At 37.1% G+C, this 20,909-nt stretch overlaps 1 protein-coding gene across 4 annotated transcripts; it reads left to right on the top strand.

The window, feature by feature from the left end:
• Positions 1-11,179: 11,179 nt before the first annotated feature.
• Positions 11,180-15,987, top strand: LOC148870341 (GATA transcription factor 8-like). 4 transcript variants are annotated; one of them, XM_088970903.1, is made up of 5 exons: positions 11,407-11,666; positions 11,888-12,246; positions 12,542-13,345; positions 14,287-14,528; positions 14,882-15,987. In XM_088970903.1, exons 4-5 carry the CDS (start codon positions 14,298-14,300, stop codon positions 15,659-15,661), a joined length of 1,011 nt encoding a protein of 336 aa, XP_088827029.1. In that variant the 5' UTR covers positions 11,407-11,666; positions 11,888-12,246; positions 12,542-13,345; positions 14,287-14,297; the 3' UTR covers positions 15,662-15,987. The 4 variants fall into 4 exon arrangements, with proteins under 4 accessions (XP_088827030.1, XP_088827028.1, XP_088827029.1 ...); XM_088970904.1 differs by lacking the exons at positions 11,407-11,666; positions 12,542-13,345 and adding an exon at positions 11,180-11,331; XM_088970902.1 differs by lacking the exon at positions 12,542-13,345 and having other exon boundaries at positions 11,237-11,666.
• The last annotated feature ends 4,922 nt before the right edge of the window (positions 15,988-20,909 follow it).

Raw genomic sequence — 20,909 nt, 5'->3', positions numbered from 1 at the left:
CTGCTTTTGGAAACAACGTAAATCACGGTTCAGAGTAAATATGCACTCTGCTTCATTTTTGCCTGTATTACATTTATGCATTGACAAATAACAATTCAATGCATATTTACATTGATAACAAGATGTAAAAGTACATCAATAAAAAAAAAAAAAAAGTAAATATGCATTCAAGTGAGTTTTTGATAAAAAAAAAAAAGCATATGATTTATTGGAATTCATGTTTGCATCCATTGCAGCTAAAAATCTGTTTGGTAAGAAGGCAAATTTGTCAGTGCAAAACTAACCTAATTTTACAATTTATATAAACCGCTTTACACTCTACATATTTGCATTCACACTTATTTGTATTGTTTCCAAACGCAATATAAAGTTTTAGTGCTGTCCTGCCAATAGTTCAATGCAAACTTGTCTGTAATTGGACTGATTGTAGGTCGGTCAGAAACGTTAAGTCATGATAATGACTAGAATTATTATGTTCTGATATTTCTCCACTAAAGTCTAAATCGAAAGGGAGTTCATTTTCATCATATTCTGGTTTAAGACAGGCATGCATCAGTAGTTGTTGTGTTTCTCCCCCTAACACACTTTTATTTGGTGCATCAATGTATCATCACTAACACTAAACCAATTTTGCGTTCCCAAGATGACCTCCAAACACAAAGATGTTGTGTTAAATACTACAAGTTATCTCCCCATTTCAAACTTACTAGATCACCATTCTTATTAAGATTTTAAGAAGAATTAAGCTTGATGCAGTAGAAATAATAAATAAAATACCCCGGTCGACTGCCATTCGAGAATATTAGTATTGAAATTAAAGTTGAAGGCATTGACTTGTGACTCTCAATTCTCATCAGTACTGCAGCTCATAAAAGAAATATGATGTTTGTGGTTCAGATTCAAAACTCCAAACCCAACCCAATCCGATCTAAATTCTAAAAGCCATTCTATTAGCCATACCGATTTTACAAGGCAGTTTCCATTATCAATACCTTCTAGCAAGGGAAATAACATCCAACAAATTATGGCATCCTCTCCAGTCTCCAACTATTAATTGCAATATGCACCGACATATGCTCCAGAAGAACCACTTAATCCAACACATGTAAATGGATCCAACCATCGTTGTTATTTTGGTCATTCAAACAAAAGAGTGGGAGCAAATTAAATCGTTTATACGTACTCACTTTCGATCACAAGTGGAATCAATATTAATAATTTTAGAGCGCAATAGCTCAGTTTACTATCTAAAATGGAAGCACGTCACATGCATCCCCTAACCCATATTGTTTTCTTGAATCGCACAAACAAGGTTTAATCGGTTTTCAGACCACCAGGGGTGCTCATGGTTCGGTTAATCGAACTATGGGCTTATTTTTGAAACCGAATTGAAGTTACCGGTTTTTGAAAAATGGGTAATCAAAACCGAATTAAAGTTGATCGGTTAATCAGCTGACTGGTTTGGTTAATCATCGGTTTTGTTTGTTAGTTTTTTATTATTTGTAATATATATTATAAATAATAAATATATAATAAAATACTAGAAATATATATATCAAATATTATATTTTAAATAATAAATAATATATTATATATTATAAATATATATTTATTAATTTATAATGTATAAAAAAGAATATATATTATACATAAATATACATAATATATATATATATATATCAGTTGGTTTAATTAACTGTCAGCTTTTTATTTTGACTAACCAAAACCGAATTTGGTACCTTCGATTTTTTAAAATACCAAAAACCAATCAGTTTGATTAACCGAATTTTTTATTCGATTTCGATCAATTCAATTTATCGGTTTTTCTTGCTCACCCCTACAAACCAGCAATGCTACAGAAAAGATTTAGATTGCATTCAAGTAATTAGTAAATCACCCATTTTTGTTTTTCTAGAGTTTACAATGGCGCCCCACAGGCGTCCCACATGCACGGTTGGGCTGTGCTGTGAGGTGCATTCTATGGGCGCAGACGTGGATTTTTTTTTATGTAATAGAGAGAAATTGAAGCAATTGTACGTACTAGTGAGTGAGGCACTGAGCTGTGCGCCTGTGTCCCCCAGACCTAGGGATGGATCATGGATGCCACCAAAAAACTATGTTGTCGATGGAAACCAATCAGTAGGCACGAAATGTCACAATTACCAAAACGACCTTCAGAAACAACACCATGAGTGGTTGCTTTCATCATATATTTACATGGTCAGAAACGTCATTTTCTGAAACAAGAATTCCACAAAAATAAACCATGGCATGGATAGAGGCCCTCACGTTGCTTGTGCCCCACCAAGTCACCAACAATTAATCCCTCTTTTGTTTCAAAATTAATTTATTTATTTTTCACCTGCATGCTTCGCTATTTATCCGCTGTTCACGGCGGGGAAAGCGGTGATCACAGGCTTATAATATTCTTTCGATCGCCTCATTAATTATTCATAAAATTTTAGAAAAAACTAAATTATTTATTTCTTATAAATACTCATGACCGACTACTAACATGTGGACACCACCATCAGCACATGATCTACGTGGGGAGTTAAGTTCTTGGTCATTAGAAACTCACGTGGCAGCAAATGTCGTAATACCAAGAAAAATAAATAAACAGATAAATTATTAATATGGAAAATACCTAAAATGGGCCTAATAATAAAACAAACCACGCACCGACGAGGCGACGAGGTGTACATGGGATTCTTTGTCACCGGCATGTGCCCGTTGATGGTGTATGGAAATAGAGCTGTAATGTCAGGGTTTTGTCACGGGAAGGACCCGGTAATTTTGTCGGTTGGAACCCGTGTCGGCACCGACACGCCATATATGTTTCCCGGTAAAAGAAATAAATGGGCAAATAGGCTGTTAGACTGTTACGTTGGGGTACTTTTGTAATTGAAATTTGAAAGTAATACGATCGTAGGGCGAAGGGCGTAGGAGGTAGGACATAGGTGGGGTCACTTTCGACGTACGTGCTTTCGTTTTCTTTCCCCACTCGCACCCTCCGATCCAAGTCTTGATTGGCTACTGCACGACCTAAGCTTGTAAAATCCACAGTTTAATTGAATATGTGTAGTTTTCCTTCTGTTACCCACAAAAAGGAAAAAGTCCACGGTTTAATTGAATTGAATTCAAACAGAATATGTACAGGCTGTGACTCAGAAGCTCTATACAAAATCCAGCAAGACGGATGGAGTCATTCTCCACATTCTCTTTTCAGCCTTATTTCCTTCTTTCTCTCCTGTTGAGAAATGAGAATAAACGTCGTAACTTATTGGGGAAACACATGGAGATGGAAGTCCAGTGCTGGTTGTCACTCGTAATTCGCGAACTCTATTCTAGACAGGGAATGCGTGACCTGTTTTCTGTAAACCAATTAGCTAGTGCCAAGTAAATATAACTTTTTTTTTTGTCTCAAAGCACCAAAATTGATTGATCATAAAACATTTCTCCTTCAGATTCCATTATCAATTTGTGAAAATTTGGGAAATGTTTCATGGGTTTGTAGGCTCATTTTGGTTATTAACTGTGATACTAGCGTCAATCAATCTTGGTCTTATTGTTTTCAAGATCGAGCGTATTAATGTTGGAGGTGCCCTTTAATATGTGATTGGGATGATAGTTTGAAGAATTCTATTTATTAATATTGGTATTTTTTTTTTTTAATTTTGGATATCAATCAATCACATTAAAATTTATTTACTTTTCATTGGTTAAAAATTTCATAGAATATAACAAGATATACTTACCATCACATATTCACATTAAACTAATCATGTCTTTGTTGCATGGTATAATCATTTTGCCTGATTTGATTTAGAAAATAAAATCGTTTTTTTTTAGTATGCTAGCAAACTGTATAGTGTAAATTAACTATTATGTCTTGGAGCTTTGCCAAGCAATATCTTACTAAACTATTATGTGCTGTCAAATTTTTGCGATTGATAACTGCCGAATTGTGTAATCTGAAGGCATTCAGCAATTAAGCAGTTTACTCGCTATTTAATTATTTATAAATAAATAAGGTATTCACTTCAGCCAATTCAGCGGTCCCACCTCACAGTAAGGGGGCAAAATGTTGAAATCTCAAAGTTCAGGAGTGGGGTATTGTACCCAACAATGAATTGTATTGGTATTTTAAGGGGTTCTTTGATTATTACACAATTTATTATTTGAATTTTTTTTATTAATTTCTCTTAATTTTAGTAAATTAAGTAGCCGTACAATGAGTATGGGTAGACTTCCCAGAATATCATCAAGCAATTAAGGAATTCAACTCTAGAGAACAACAATAATGCTCTTTGTTTTTTAAAAAATGCCACATCGGCAAAAAACAAAAATACGTTCTTTCAAAGTATTTTCAATTTAACTTAAAATGATACTTATTTATAGAGAAAAAAATGTTTTCAAAAAACAAAAAACATCATTAAACTTCATAAGGCTGATCACATAGGCTATTATATGCTTTATAAACATTTTATATCAAACCACAAAGGAAAAAAATGTGTTTTTGGAACTAAAAATACAAGAATACATTCTTGATTTCAGTTTTAGAACAAGAAACAGAATGAATACGATTTTGACTTATAGACTTTGTTTTTTGGAACTCGAAGAAAAAGCATATTTGAAAACACTTATTTTTTTCTTTTTTTTTTTGCATATTTGAAAACACTTGGCAAAGAGAAAAAAAAATGGATACATAATTCAGCGGAGAACTAAGCCCATTAGGTCGTGTTTTGAGTGGATCAGTGGGCCCCATGTTCCGGTTCAATGCTTCCAAAATCATATTCATAAAGAGCCCCTCAACTCAATAAAGGAAGAATGGGTTATTATTGACTTTTTGGGTTTACTCTAAGTTGGCACAGATCTCAAGAGCCCATCCAAAATCCAAATATATCTCAACCATTCAACCCATCAATGGGCCCACCCATCTGACGTCAGGGTCCAAGGATCTTGTTATTGTTGAGAAGACTTTTGGCTCTAGTTGCTACTTGCTACGCTCGCATCCAAGAGAGGTCTAGTAGTAGCGTATTGGTGCTGGGACGAAACTCTGTTTCATCATCGATACGTCATCAAGGATTCAAAGTGAAATTGGAAAAATGCAAATATGCATGATGATTTGATGACGGACGATGAGTTGGGAGTTAGAAGGGAACAAATCAGAAATGCAAATTTCAAAGTGACATGGCAATCTAGAATAGTCCAAAGTATTGATAAAAGTACAAGCATCGTCAAGCTCGGATCCCGAAGTAAGAGAGTCACGTGGTGATGCCTGACGCAGCATCTTCTGTTCTGTGCCAGCTGGGACATGGCTCCACGAACAGTACATCAATCATCTGGGTGTCAGAAAGTGTGGTCGACTTTCTACCGATGAACGCAACGTGCGCTGGGCCAGGGAGAATGTGTACCATTCACCAACATACATGCCCGCAACTCTGCACCTACAGGACTACATCCCCCGCTGTTGTTGCCGGCTTCCCACACACTAGTGAATAAGTAAGTGACGAGCTAGTCAAGTCCCTTATTTGTCATCTCACTCCCGTCAATCCAGCACATGGTCAATACCTCGCCCAAATGTCTAATCCATTCCATTAAATTATCGAATGTGACCCTCACAAAGCGCGCCTCACACGTCACACCAAGATCGCGACCGTGCATTCGAAACATCTTCCCATAAATGATAAAGGGAGATGTTCTTACTACACGGCTAAAAGCAATGTAAGGTTGATGTGAGGCGTGTTCTGTGGAGAAGAAATCCGGATTGCCGGATTGGAATTGTGATATCTGATATGCCCGAAACGGGATCTGCTCCTTACACGGGGCGCCTCACACGTACATCCACCGTGTATTGAACACATCTCCCGTCAATAATAATTCATAAGTAGGGGAGACGTTCCCGATGCATGGTTCGATGTGCGTGTGAGGCGTGACTGAGGCGCAATGTGTGAGGAGCAGATTCGGTCCCGATATGCCCCTAGACCGATATTAACGGAGTAACCCAGTCTCGCGTGGGACCTACAACTTATTCCAATCGGACGCTTAAGGAGCCTAGGGGATTCTAACTTCAAGGAGGATCGTACACTCTGACGACGAGAAGACGCGAGGGGAAAAGAGTTATGGGTTAATTTGTCTTTGGTGACTCATATTGATGGCCTGTGTAGCTCTCTCTTGACGGTGTGCCCAAGGTGAACTAAACAACTGAAGAAGAAGAAGATTACAACTGACACGGTCCCACCACCACCCATGAAGGATCAACCAACAATGCACCATTAATTGCTCTTTTTAACTCAAAAATGTGTGACGAGTGACGACTGAACATCCAAGATAATGAAGTACCAACCACATGACATGGTGCAACTCTTACACTTATTAATTAGATGGCAAGTTCAACCCATCATCTTATTAAACAAACTAAGCAATCTCCCAACTATCCAAGCAGCTTAGTCAAGTATATTAGAACCGCTAAGTTAAGTATCTCTTTTGCATTTTATTAAATGAAGATGATGATGATTCAGTCCCACTTAGTTTGATGTGCCCCTTCTCGCTTCTGTGCTTCCTATTCATTAAAACATTGTATTTCACCGTAAACAATCAGGATGAGGAATTGATGATCTACCATTTTCTCCAAATATAATTTTGCTAGGAAAATTTAATTTAATTAATTTATCCGGTGCGAAAGACAAATGAAATAAAACATATAGCAATTACTAGTTGTTTAAGAAATGGAACAAATGAAGTGAAAAATGATGATCATGTGTTTTTGTCAGAAATGCGGGAAAATAGGCAAGTGAATGCGATACATGCATGTACATGAGGCTGCGCCTGAGTTTTTCATTCCAAGACGTTACTACCACAATCTGTTAACCTCCTCCAATGGCGCCGCTTCCATCTGCCCATTTCAAGAAAATTGATATTGATTGATATACCCTACACTATAACCCATGCATCTATATATGAATTATGATGTAACCCGGCCTCTGTGTCGTCGGTGCCATACATACTTTCATGTTCCCATTCTATGTATCGCGTGACCCATGCAAACATTTTGGAACTTCACACTTAGATGGTATATAATAGGACTAGCTAAGAATTGAAAAAGGGACGACCAATTACGGTGTTTTAAGTAAATAGGTTTCCGTATATTTGTATTCTTTTTAACTGTATGCATCGATCCTTACTGTCTTCCTCCAGGACGGAGTGGTTCCAGGTTGCTTGATATGAATATGAATATTTTGCTGTGCTCCATCCCTTACATTTTTTATGGGAAGAATTGTTAGTAATCAACAGTGTCAGTGGAACTGAATCCATAGCTTCATGATTGCATAGTCTAAGCTAGGCAACACCATTGGAGTATAGTATGAAGCTTAATCCTTCCATATTGAGTTGAAACTAGATTTTCACTAAAACTGGTGATGAGAGTGTTTCAGAAGGAAGTGATGCAAAGAGTGTAACCCAAGTTGGGTAAAAGATAAAGAAAACATCTGGCTCCATCCTTTAAAAGTTTTTTAATATTCCAACTTATGAGAGAGAGAGAGAGAGAGAGAGAGAGGTGCAAAGAGTGCAGCTCAAGTTTGTTAAAAGAAGAGGAGAGTGAAAGGGGACCGGATGGGAGGTGAGCCCCATCATTTGGGCCATGAGGCACTAACCAAAACAACCTTCTGTTGTGCCTTCACTTTATTAAATATGTAAGTTTAATTTATGAGCAGTACTAGTGTTGCCAAGGGCGGTTGCTTCCGCACTGCAGAGATTGGTTAGTGCCTCGTGGCCCACCCCACACTCCCACTCTTTGCATGCATTAATGGAGTGTAGAGGTGGACGAAGTAAATTGAAGGGCTGTAAATTCTTACTTCACATTTGGCGCAGATTGTGCTTAATTTTGCTCTATTCTGTTCGTCTCCAGGAAAGTAGAAAACTTTTGGTAGAATGACTGAGAGTTTAGTTGTACTAAAATAAATGCAAGACACACTGAACCTGAACGACGAGTGAATGTTCATTATATATTTATTCTTGGTAATACTTGTGTGCAATGGACGAGACAGGTAAAATCCAAAAAAGTGAAATATCAAATTCCACCAACAAACAGAAAACTCTTCTACACCTAACATGAATGCCCTACTCGCTGCTGAGTTGGTAAACTTTCTATTAAATATAATCTATTAATCCTTAATTAGATCACCAAAACTTCTGGTTATATCAGATTAATTTACTAAACTAACCCCCATTCTTTGTTTCAGAACCGAGACTGCCTTGACTCAACCCCACCTTCACCTTGTATTGGCGTGAGTTACTTCTGATACTAACCCAATGCCCAATAATTCGTTAACCAAATCCCTAATAATAAATACATGACTTATCCAATGATGTGATTGGTGCCGAGCTCCATTTTATTTTATTTTATTTTTTTTCTTCTAATAATAATAAAAATGACTGTAGATGATACCAACGGTGATTTAAAATTTTGTCATTTCTCGCGTTAAAACCAAGCAGAAATTCCGGTCCGTACTGCTAATGCAGAGTTACAAAAAATAAGAGTACAAATGCTGTACACTAGCTATTTTTCTAATAAAATAAATAGTAAACCCAGAAATTGAAAGTGATACTGATAGAGGAGTTACAAATAAGATTCCCAATTTTACGAGCAAATGGCTACAATGAGTGCGGAGCATTGGGATTTTGTAGGGTGCGGTGTTTCCTATCAATTTAAGGGACTATATGTTATGTCCTCCTCAGTAACTTATGCTGCAACCTGCAACTGCAAGCTTTCAGTCTGCCCTGCCATCTGCCATCTGCCACCCGCAATTAGTTTCTGTTTCATAGTTTCGGTGCTGTGTTCCTGACCCTGACCCTGACCCTGACCCTGAGCTCCACCAGCAGTCGATGATTCCATGGAAAGACAAGTATTACTATAATAAAGCTACGTGATAGAACTCGAAATCGAAATTTACAGCCAGCTAGAATTTGTAGAAATTAATTCCATTGTCAGGTTAAGAATCTACATCTTGGTAACACATTGGGTTGTATATTATCAAGACAATTCTTTTACTTGAAAAAAAAAAATCGCATCGGAAAAATAAAATCATATTGATAATTGTTTACTTGTTTTGAAAAAACGCTGGCGAATGCCCCCCTTAAAAGTTCGTCTGGAAGCCAATAAGGCAATAATAATGAAATGACTCATGTTTGGTTTTTAATTGGGAGAATCGAGACCGTGTGGTCCATCGTCTGACTGACGTACATTTTGTGTTGTGTGGTAAACCTTTCTGTAATTTTTTTTTTAGATTATAGTTTTGGGTAATGATTTTTTTCTAGGATTTTCTATAATTTTTTAAAGATGTTTTCATCACCAGTAAGAAGAATAATTTGTTGAAAATTGGAGGATTTAATCATTTAAACCGGTATGGGATAAAGTAAACAAAAAAAAAATGATATGGATTGAAATGACATAAAATTTATGCAAAGAACCCAATGCCTTTTGATTTTTTTTTCTTTTTTACTTTTTTCTTTTTATGAACAGCTCAGGGGGACTTTCCGAAAGGCCGGTCATCCATTGTAACATCTCTCTCTCTCAAACAAATTTGATGTAATATAATGCTGGTATGATTGCACACCAAATATCCTTAGAATTAGTTTAGTGGTTGTGACACCTCATATCTAACATGGGAGGTAATGGTCTAATGGATTGAATGTTGTGGGATAATCAATAATGTGCTACTGCCACTGCCAACTTTATGAAAAGCCATTATGTGGAAAACCTGATCGAAGGGCCCATCTGCCTGATACGTTAATGCAAATTAAAACTTTCACATATATTGGCCGGACACCCGGCCGATTTCCACCCATAGATCACCCAGCCTTATGGGTGTTAACCGAAAAACTGAATCGAATTAAGAAAATTGAACCGTAAAATGTGGTTAATTGAATTAATCGGTTCGGTTTTGGTTTGGGATTTTTTTTTAATTTTGATTTTCAGTTAATCTACAAAAAAAAAAAAAAAAAAATTGACGGTTAATTGAATCGACTGGTATATTTTTTTATGTATATTTTATATATATTTTTAATATATGTCACATATTTTTTATGTATTATATATATACTTATATTATATTTATAAATATATTATATATTTTTCAAATATTTATAATATATTATATATCATTTATTATTTATTATATAATATTATACATATATTTATATAATATATATTATAAATATAAAAAACCAAAAAACTGAACCGATCAAAAACCAAAACCGACGAACTAGTTAACTGGTGGTACCGATTCAGTTTCAGTTTGGAGAATTAGAAAAACCAATACCACCGATTCGATTTACAAAAAAGTACCATAATTCGATTAACAAAACCATGAACACCCCTACCCAGCCCCACACCTCCATTCTGCTTCTTCAATACTAATCTCTATTATCCCTTCTTTGAAGGGTGCATACATATTAAATATGCCAATGCCGCTTCCAAACTAGAAACAAGGAGTTCTTGGCTTTAAATCAAAGTCCATAGATTTTTATGAAATTATTTCAAAGCTCATGGGAATGTTATATATGCTGCCTATCTCAGTCCTTTTTTTTTTTAAGCTTTGAGCCAGGAGCTATAAAAAATAATATGATCCAACACCCAATTGTAAAGAGCATAAATACAAATCATGTAGAGTGAAAAATCTTATATATATTGTATATTATTTTGAAAGTATTTGTACCGTATACATTTGTATTTATATTCCTTTCAAATAGAGTAATTCTAAGGATATTAGCGATCGTATTTATATTTCATTTGGTTCATACATACAATCATCAGCATTTTAAAAGACATTTTCATTTTATTATTAATTACAGAACAAGATAATCATTATATCAAAATTCCCTTATTTTTGAATATTCTAAGTCGAAATGTTCAACGGGAGTAAAGATGTGATCACAAATAAATACCATAACTCGTGTTGAGGGCAGTTTTGTCTCATTGATTTCACAATTCAGACATTGAAAGTTGAAACCGAAAACCGAGACCATCTTTTTAAACCAGGAACCAGGAATGGAGGAAATCTGCGAGAAGGGAATACATAAAAATAAATTATAGAAAATAAATCAAAATCAAGCAATGAGGCCGCGTGGGACCCTTTCTTGCTTTCAGTCATCGGAGAGAGAGTGAGTAGTGAGAGGGGGGAGACTAGAGAGGGAGGGTGATTTAAAAAAAATAAAAAGAAAAAGAAAAAGAAATAAAGGAAAGGTAATGAGGACTTCAACATCACGACAGGGAAGGGAAAGGATCGTAAAAGACAGCTAGCAATGAATGAGGAGGCTTACCTAACAGAAGTAGTCACCGTATCCTTCTCTTCTCCTCATGTTCTTCCCCCCCCCCCCCCCCCCTTATTAGGGTTTATTTCTCTCCTCTCTTACACTTTCAAACTACTTTCGTCTTTCTTTCTTTCTCTTTCGCTCGCTGTTCCTTTACTCATTCTATGAGCTTTGTTTGAGTTCTCGTCGAACATTAGGGTTAGGAGTAGGATTTAGCTTTTGTTCTTGTACTTGTGTTTTGGTCCTTGCTTGATTCCCAGAGGTTTCATTGCGATTTTTCTGTAGTTGTCGCGGATAGCATTGCTTTATGTTGTTTCCTTGAGTTTTTCGCGGGAATTAGGATTTACATACAGGTTTGTGTTTGTTTTCTCTCTTCTCCGGGAAATCGTTTACTATATACATCTGTTTCTGTTCAGTGTTTTTCACTCTTCCGCCTTTGGATTTGAAAGAATTTCATCTCTTTTGTTCCCTTGGTGAAGAGTTGCATGCATTTTCTGCTGATTTATTGGAGATTATTAAGGATTTTATGGTGCTCTGTTTCTCATTTTCTACTTCTGCTCATTTGATTTTGCAGGAATTGACTGAAGTCTCTACCATTCGCTGTCGAGTTTGTCATTTCCCTCTTTAATTCCACCAGAATTACTTAGTTAACTTTGCCACCCGCTCAACTTCTTTTTTGTTGGAATTCATCTTCTAAATCAGGACTTCTGAGTCTATCATACAAGCCTTCTAGAATTCCCAACGAGACCAGAAAGCGAACCCAAATTTTGAGCTAGTGCTTGACAAATTGCAGTCTAAACGTCTGCATTTCATTCACTTATCTATTTATCTCAATCTTCCATCAGTGTGACAAACAAGCACTGTTACTCCAATTCAAACAAGCGAGAAACAGAACCTGCAGTAATACCAGCAGATAGTCCATTTGATATTGAGGTTTGTTCCACTGAACTCTTACATCTTTTTCTTTTTATCTTCATTGAACTTTTCCTTGTTGGTCTCTTCAAATCCGTTACTCATTTCCTCAAATCAATGTGAACTATATTGAATATTGCGAAAAGTTAATGAGTCTGCGTTTAATGAGCACATTCTTTGTTACTTTTTTTACTTTTCAATTTGAACTTTCTTTTTTCTCACAAAAAAAATGCAACTTGTTCTTAAAATTTCTTCCACCAGTAATTCAACATTTTGCCATTTTTCTTGAAAGAATTTGAATTTTCTTACTTTGAAGGCCGAAATTACATTGGATTTGGTGCCCTGTACTCCGGAGTGAGTGGTAATTTACACGGTGAAAGTCTAATACGGACCTACAACATTGTCTATTACGATGGGAGGTCTGTCCCGGTCAGCCATTCCCATTGCTCCAGTTCTGTGATCATCACCGGTATAGGATTGGATGGTTAGGATCATTGCAGTGGATCCTTTGATTGTTTTTCTCTGGTCCACCTCAAGTGTTCTGTCTCACTCTCACTACTTCCCCTTCCACTAAAATGCGCTGTATACGTGGCCTACCGGCTCATTGATCAACCACCATCGTTGATAATGTGGGCCTTCTTCCCACCGAGGCCATTAATGCATACTTCATTAAGCTTCACACTTGCTGCTGGCGTTTTGGGCCTTCTGGGTCACACGGATTGGACGTGATCATTGCTTAGTTGGGCCACGCCAGATACTTGTTCTCTCATCTTGCCTCAATCTACTAAACGCTCTTGAAGGAAAGATATGTGGGCACATGGTTCGGATTTCGGACACGATCCCGCATTTGGTGGTTCCAGCTAATAGAGGTGGTGCAGGGGTAGAATTCAATTCAAATATTCAATAATGGTGTGATGATGATTTCCAGCCATTTTCCACTCTGTTGATATATTGGAATCCTGGGCTTCTAGCTGCAGTAAGATGGGATTGCCAATTTGTCATCGACATTCATCCATCCAAATTTGCCCCTAAATCTCTCTCTCTCTTTAGGGTCCACCTATGTTTCATGTGACACGTTAACAGATGTTGTAGGCGGGTTTTCTCAGTCGTTAAGCAAAAGGTATCGTGTTTCTTAGTTTATCTTTTTTCTCCGTTTTCCTTATTTACTTTTTCTTTTTCTTCTTTCCCCACCTTAACCTACCGGTGGGTGAGGCTTGAGATGGGAATGGGGTGCTTGCAGGGTGAGAGGTGGTGGGGTTGTGGGTGTTAGGAAATCAGCGCCTTACCTGTTGGTTAAATTTCGCTACAGATACCAGAAATATATATTATTTGGAAAAAAAGAAAAAGATTGTTTTTGTAGAGCAATTGAAAAATATTTTGAGTGAGGCAGAGTCCTCATTGAATTATGTACAAAGTCCAGCGGCAGCGGAAGCTGTCACGTTAAAGAAGCTTGAGTCTTTTTTTTTCCTGAAGAAACAATTCTTTCCGGTTCGAGATGTTGATCGGAATATGAAGCAAAAATGAGACATTGATATTTGGGTGGGTGCTCTTCAACGCAGTAGATCTTCTTTTCCTGTGGAACCTTAACCTTCGGTTGGAATTACCCGCGTAATCCGAGCACGCTATACTTTTTTTTAAGCCCCTCTTTTGGTAAGGACGCGAACGTTATTGGGAAAGGAAAGAGTTGCCGGTTTTTGGGTTCATGCGTAGAAGAAAAAAGTAAATAAGAGCTAGCTAATTAAAGAAGAAAATCGTGATCTATAAGATAACACCCCGCAAATATCCTTTTTTAAGGTAATGTAATTTGGTCAGTATAGAAATTCTTTTGGTAATCAACCAAAGAATAATATACCAACAAATAGCCAAAAAACATTAACAAGGTCAGTATAGAATAGAACTTCTTATATGTTCCCCATTTCTCTTACTTAATAAGTTCAATCAATCATCCACGTAGTAACAATAACATTAGAAGGTAGTTTTTTTTTTTACTGCATTAAGATAGAAAATGAGAAAAAGCAAAAGGATAGCCCTATAGCTAACATTGGTCTTATTGTGCTGCAGTGAAAGAGAAGATGATAGGACCAGCGGATGATTTGTTGGATATATGCGGGGATTTCTTCGACCAGATAGATGATCTGCTGGATTTTCCAACCGGAGATATGGAAGGTGAAGTAATTGGAGGAGACTGCAATGCTCTCTGGACTGCCCCACCACCTGACACTTTGATGGGAGGACCAAACGCTGTTTTCTCCGATAATAACGACAGCAGCAGATCAGAACTTGCTAATGAACTCTCTGTTCCGGTGAGTTGCCCCCGCCCCTTTTTTATTGGTTAGTCGCGTTACTGTTAATAAAATAATAAAAAACAACAGCTTTTCTAGTAAAATATCAAGGAGTTTCTATCTTGTTTGGTTTGTTCAGCACGTCTTCCATCGAGAATTCGTGATGAATGCCTTCTCTTCTTTGATCGGTTAATATTTGAGAATATATGTAACGTGTACCGTAGGCTTTTTAAATATGCATGGGCCACTGATCCATTTGATTGGCACCCATAAGAAATACTAAAAAATAAAAGCCCATGGGCCTCATTATCCTGTACCTAATCCTTTCAAACTCACATCTGATCTCTGCTGCTTTTGATCGGTTTTTTCCTCAGTATGAAGATATTGCCCAACTGGAATGGTTGTCAAATTTCGTCGAGGACTCGTTCTCTGCCGGCAGCAGTATCACCATTGACAAAGATTCCTCCACCAATGATCAAAATTCTTACCAGTTCCAGACTTCCAGTCCTGTCTCAGTTCTTGAAAGCAGCAGCTCCAGTTCTGGCAGTGGAGGAAGGACCATGCCTCTCAGTCCCGAAACTATCGTCCCTGGCCGCGCCCGCAGCAAGCGCCCACGCCCTGCAACTTTCAACCCACGGCCTGTTATCCCCCTCATCTCTCCCACCTCCTCGGTAACCGATCCCTCCCCATCCTTGTCGGCCTCCGAATTAGCATCCGAGTTCGAAAATCATGCGGAGTCCCGTCCATGGAAGAAGGTACCGAGATCTGAAATGTTGGATCAGAAGAAAAAGAAGAAAAAGAAGTTATCGCCTGCGCCGGGTGCAAAGGAGCTATATGCTCCAGCACAGCCGGTTTCCGTGAGGAAATGTCTGCACTGCGAGATAACGAAGACCCCGCAATGGAGAGCTGGTCCTATGGGCCCTAAGACTCTATGCAATGCATGCGGGGTCCGCTATAAGTCGGGCCGTCTCTTCCCAGAGTACAGGCCCGCAGCAAGCCCAACATTTGTCGCTTCATTACATTCCAATTCCCACAAGAAAGTTCTAGAGATGAGGACCCAGGCTGGCCAGAAGGCAGAGATGGCTGCCACCGGAACTCCCATTACAGATGCGACAGAGTTAATACCAAATAGCCATTTGCTTGATTACATATGAAGGAGGAACTTGAGATAGCCTAGTTGGAGTTTCTCTGTTCTTTCCTTTTGTTTTTGGGTCTTACTGCTTCATCATTTCTTGGTTCTTTTGTTATAATTTTGTACATAGGCGGGGGAAGGGGATAGGAGCAAACAGTTGACCATATTTTAGCTAGTAATGAGAAAGGAAAAGAAGAGGAGAACCTGGGGTAATGAAGGATTAGGATTAGGAATGTTAGCTATTGAAATTTATGTTCTTTGGTTTCTTTTTCCCTTTTCCTCCAATTCTTTTTTGCAATTCATTTTTTCTTAGGAAATTCTGAAGTGGATTTTGAATTTGATGTTCTATTTCTATGGTGTGTCATGTGCAATGGTATCAGCGTGATGCTATGATTTTTCCAAGTCTTACTCTTACATAAGAGAACGAATGAAGCGTTGATAATAAATAATAATAATAAATGCATACAAAGGGTTTGGCTATAATATCAAAAAGACATGGTGGTGTTTATCAAAATTTATGAGATGCCTTGGTACCATTTTTGATAAAATGGATTAATTGAATGTGATGGATACGTAGCAGCAGATGTAAGACCAATGATAACATCTCATGCCAGTGCCAGTGAGAGATTAAATGATTGTGGGCCAATCATGATAGCATCTCAGCAGTTTTACTTGTAAGTTGTAATATTGGGCCAATCATGATACACCAGGTTGGTTTGATACAAACGGACCCCACAGTTCGATGTCTCCTATCATGATTGGACAATTTTAATGCGACTCTAAAGTTCCTTGCGAAATGAAGAAAAAGATATATTCATGCTAGCTGGCAAGAAAGGCTACCTCACAGTGTTTTACTCTGGATCTCCTCTTCACTAACTTTTCTCACATCTCTACCCATTAGACACTATTTCTCATGAATGACAACGAAGATATTCCCAACGCAACCCAATTTGTGCGTAGGACTGTAGGAGATCCAAGCTCACTTCGATTGCTCTTTACCATGAATGGGCTAACAAACCTTGCATTTAACCAAAGTGGTATGGCTTCAGTCAATGCAAGTTCATGCTCACACCGATCAAACAGTCTCTTGCAGCCTTCCATTGGGAATATCTCCTTATAAAATAAAACACATAAGTATGGAAATATTCTCAATACAAGGCTATAAAGGCTGTTGGGATGGATGTTGCACTAACTGAAGCCGATCTCTAGCCAAAAGGGGTAAAATTGAATTGTCCCCCTCCTGAAATAAGTTGGTTGTTATTGGAAAACATGCATGGGGCTCCCGGTTCCTACCCCCTTACACATTGTAAAATTATCCTTCAGTGTTTAATGAATTTATCAGATAAGAAAATAGCTGTTTGATTGGTTATTAATTTGTATAGGTAACATATCTATTCTTAAGGCTCAAAAATCTTGTATTTTGTATTATTTTGTATATATTTGCACTGTACATATTTGTATTTGTACTCCTTCCAAACCAAGCCCATGTATACACTACAGATACATGGTTTAGAAATGGTTTTACAATCTACATATTTATATTTTACTCTTCCCAAACTGAGCCTAAGGGTGAAAATTATTTAAAAATTTTAATTTAAGGTAATGTTTAATATATCAATATGATACGTTTTAATTGGAGCTTGGATAAATGCTTAGACAAGGGTACATTTCTCAATACAGAATTTTGAAAAATTTACATTGCATGGGTGGGCTATTGGAATGGGCCTAGACAAATTTTAACAAATTCTCAATCCCAAGCCTAGTCAAGTTAGATCGGGCTCGGGAGTGAACTAGGTCTCGATTTTGGGCCTCTACTGGCCTTAAAATGGATCAACCTGCCCGAGATACATCCATCCTAGTCTTCACTCTTATGTATCAAATCACATATCACATGGGGTGGGAGTGTGTTTCTAATACTTTCTCCACATGGCACTTCTCCTGCAGCAATAGGTCAAAGGTATAAAGCACATGCGGAGTGATGAGCAGTGTTTGCGCATTCCGATGGGCTTAAGTTTTGGGTCTCAAAGAGTCCAAACTTATAATTGATTCAGTTATTCTAGTTAGTCAGTTAAATCATATAGGTCTTAATGGAAGATCGATGGAGATGCTCCCAATGACACGGTTTCAAGTGATATGACATGTGAGGTGGGTGTTAGGAGTAAATCCAGATTCAAGGAAATGCTGCAACTATGATGTTGAACTTGAATTCCTCATTACCTTTCCTTTATTCCATCTCCGCATTTTGTTGATTCCTCCTACAAACGTACTTTTTCCATTGGAGCCTTCTTAAGCTCTATGGGAGCATTTGGTTGAGTATCACTCATTACCTTCGACTTGGGTGCTTGTTCCACATCACTTGTTGCGTTTGTGTCATTTCTGACTATTTTCCGCTGCTTGATCTTCTTGCACACCTTCTAACCCAAACATAACAGCTCTAGCATTGAACACCGTGAAAAAAGATGAACACTTAATTCATACTAACCCAAACATATTTCGTTCCTTAGCTGTGTTTGGTTGCAATGTAAATAAATTTGCATTGATGCAAAACTATGGCAGTGCAAATGGATTGATTGTAAATTATGACCTAATTTTGTTTCAAATTTTAGTTTATTTTGTTTGATTGCAGAAAAAATGAAGTAAATTAAGACATGAAGTAGAATAAGGTAAAATTCAAAACAAAATTAAACAGTAATTTGCATTCTTATGCATTTGTACTAGTACAAATAAAATTGCATTGCAACCAAACACAGCCTTGATTGCAGTACAATTTTATTTGCAACTAGTACTAATGCATAGGAGTGCAAATGAAAAAAAATGCAATTTCTCATTGAATTTTGTTTTTTGGGTTTTACTTTATTCTGCTTCATATCTTAATTTATTTCATTTGTACTACAATCAAACAACATAAGCTAAAATTTGAAACAAAATAGGTCATAATTTACACTCAAATCATTTGTACTACTATAATTTTACACCAGTGAAAATTTATTTGCATTGCAATCAAACACAGCCTAACTGTCAAATGCCAATACCCCACCTTGTATTGAATTACAAATGGACCAGGTTCAATCCAATCCAATGTCTTGTTATCCATCCAATCCGTCCAAATTGATTTTGGACTGGATGGGGTCAAATCCAAAACTAGGCCGTTAACACCCTTAGTCATAAAGTGGCACGCAGGCCAATACAAGGGTGGGTCATGGGGTTGTGTGGTCCCAGTTCATTCTTATATCATATAGAATGAACAGTGCTCCCACGCACTAGCATTTGCCTATTTTAATTAGAAATGACATGAGAAATGGTCTTTTCTTCTTTTCTTTTTTTTTATAATCACATGGAAAAGATTGTAAAGTGAAATTAATTGGAAACGATGAAAGAAACATGTGTCAACCTTTTGATCCACGAAACCTAATTGGCAGTTGCCACATGGAAAATCAGCTTCTTCACTAGAAAACCTAGACATACGTTTATGGATAAAGTATCTTCTAGTCAGGTTGGTAAATAAGCCAATAAGCCAAGAAAGTTCCACATGGCAATGTAGTTAACAGGATTAATGAACTTAGATATCCTGCCCACAAACTCTTTTCACAACCACCCATATGACACTATAATCCTGCATTGGAATGACAAGGGAACATGTTCCCTGTCTTGTGGGTAAGGGATGTGGAAAAGGTTTGTGCATAGGAGATGCAGAATGAGCAAAAAGAATATTTTTCCCCTGACAACCTCTTTTTCACCATAGAAAAAAAAAAAAAAAAAAAACCGAATACCTTATATTATCAACTTAAAAGAAAATATAGATAATCCGTTGAGGAGTTGATAGAATAGCTCTATTCCCCTCCAAGCTTTTGTAGCTAGGTCTGTCTCATTATAACGCGGTATATTTTACAACTAGCAAAATGCTTTTGTAGATCCATACTACATCTCTATACATCTTTTGCACCCAGTTATTTGTACTAGTAATAATATATATCCATGATATCTACAATGACTAAAGCATAAAAATAAAAAATAAAAAAAAATCTTGAAAACCCAAAATAAGTGCCTCCCATTCAGCATCCAAGGCTTGTTTTACTTGGATTTTCAGACCTGCTGTTGCAACTACTTTGTTACTCCCTGGCATTAAAACATACAAACCAGTTGCCCGATTCAATGAGGACATGAATGAATCATTAGTTTATAAGTAGAACCGAGTTTCTTCTATTTGTGGAATACTCTGAATTTTCCTTGTGAGGGGAAAATATGTACAGAGGTAGTTGTCCGTTGAATTTAGAACAAATATGGAATCTGGGGAGATATTTTCATGCAATATCACATTGCTTGCACCCCATATTAGTCTTGGTGCAATCACAATTCTTTGAAAGAAAACATTTTCTACACTTTTGACAGAGTACAAGGAAGATTTTTTGTACCAGTTATGAATGTATATATATGCATTGAGTTTGCAAGGAAACTTTGTACATGGAATGTCACCTGTAATCCAGCCCAAACTACCCTTGCGAAAGAGGGCGAGAGAAAAATAAATGATGGGTTGTTTCAGCAGTATCGTTGCATATAATGCAAGATTAAGTAGAAGCTTTTTATCCCATGATCCATCTGAAGTCTGAACAAAACAAAATTTTTTACCTTTGTTATAGTGGAGTTGTGAGTAGTAGAATCTGACCTTTGTGGATATCCTCCATAAAAATGATCCTAAAATAAAATAATTTGACTCCCATCTTTGATTTTGCCATATGAAGTCAAATTTTAGAAATTTTTCTATTTTAACCATTTGCCTCCAGTAAGGTGAGCGTCCAGAGTTTGGAGTTTGATTAAAAAGGGATCAATGTCTTTAGGTGTTTCGCTTTTACTACTTGATCCCATAATCTATTTGGCTCATTTAAGAGCCTCCAAACCTATTTTGCAAATAAGGCTTGATTCATTTGAAATAATCTACTAAAACCCAATCCCCCCCTTTTTCTTAGTGCGGCATAGCTTTTCCCTGCTAAGGGCATGTATAGCTTTCTTCTTACTGCTCCCTTTCCACCAGAAAACCTTCTGTACTTTTTCCATCCGAGCTGTGATATTTTTAGGTAGAACCATAGATGACACTGTATGCACTAGTAACACTTGTGCAACATCTTTGATCATTGTTGTTCAACCTAGGATAGCATAGATGCTTTTCGTGCTTCAATTTGTCTAATAGTTCCCTATAAGCTTGATACTTCTCCCTATCAATCCACAACCTTGATCCCATGTATTTATCACTCATATTTATCGGTCTCATATCA

Source organism: Nelumbo lutea, chromosome 2, assembly GCF_056320005.1.
Source record: "Nelumbo lutea isolate HS-2025 chromosome 2, American lotus-T2T, whole genome shotgun sequence".
NCBI classification, from domain to species: domain Eukaryota; kingdom Viridiplantae; phylum Streptophyta; class Magnoliopsida; order Proteales; family Nelumbonaceae; genus Nelumbo; species Nelumbo lutea.
The sequence above is the reverse complement of the archived record's forward strand: the minus strand, read 5'-3'. Positions and strand labels throughout refer to the sequence as shown.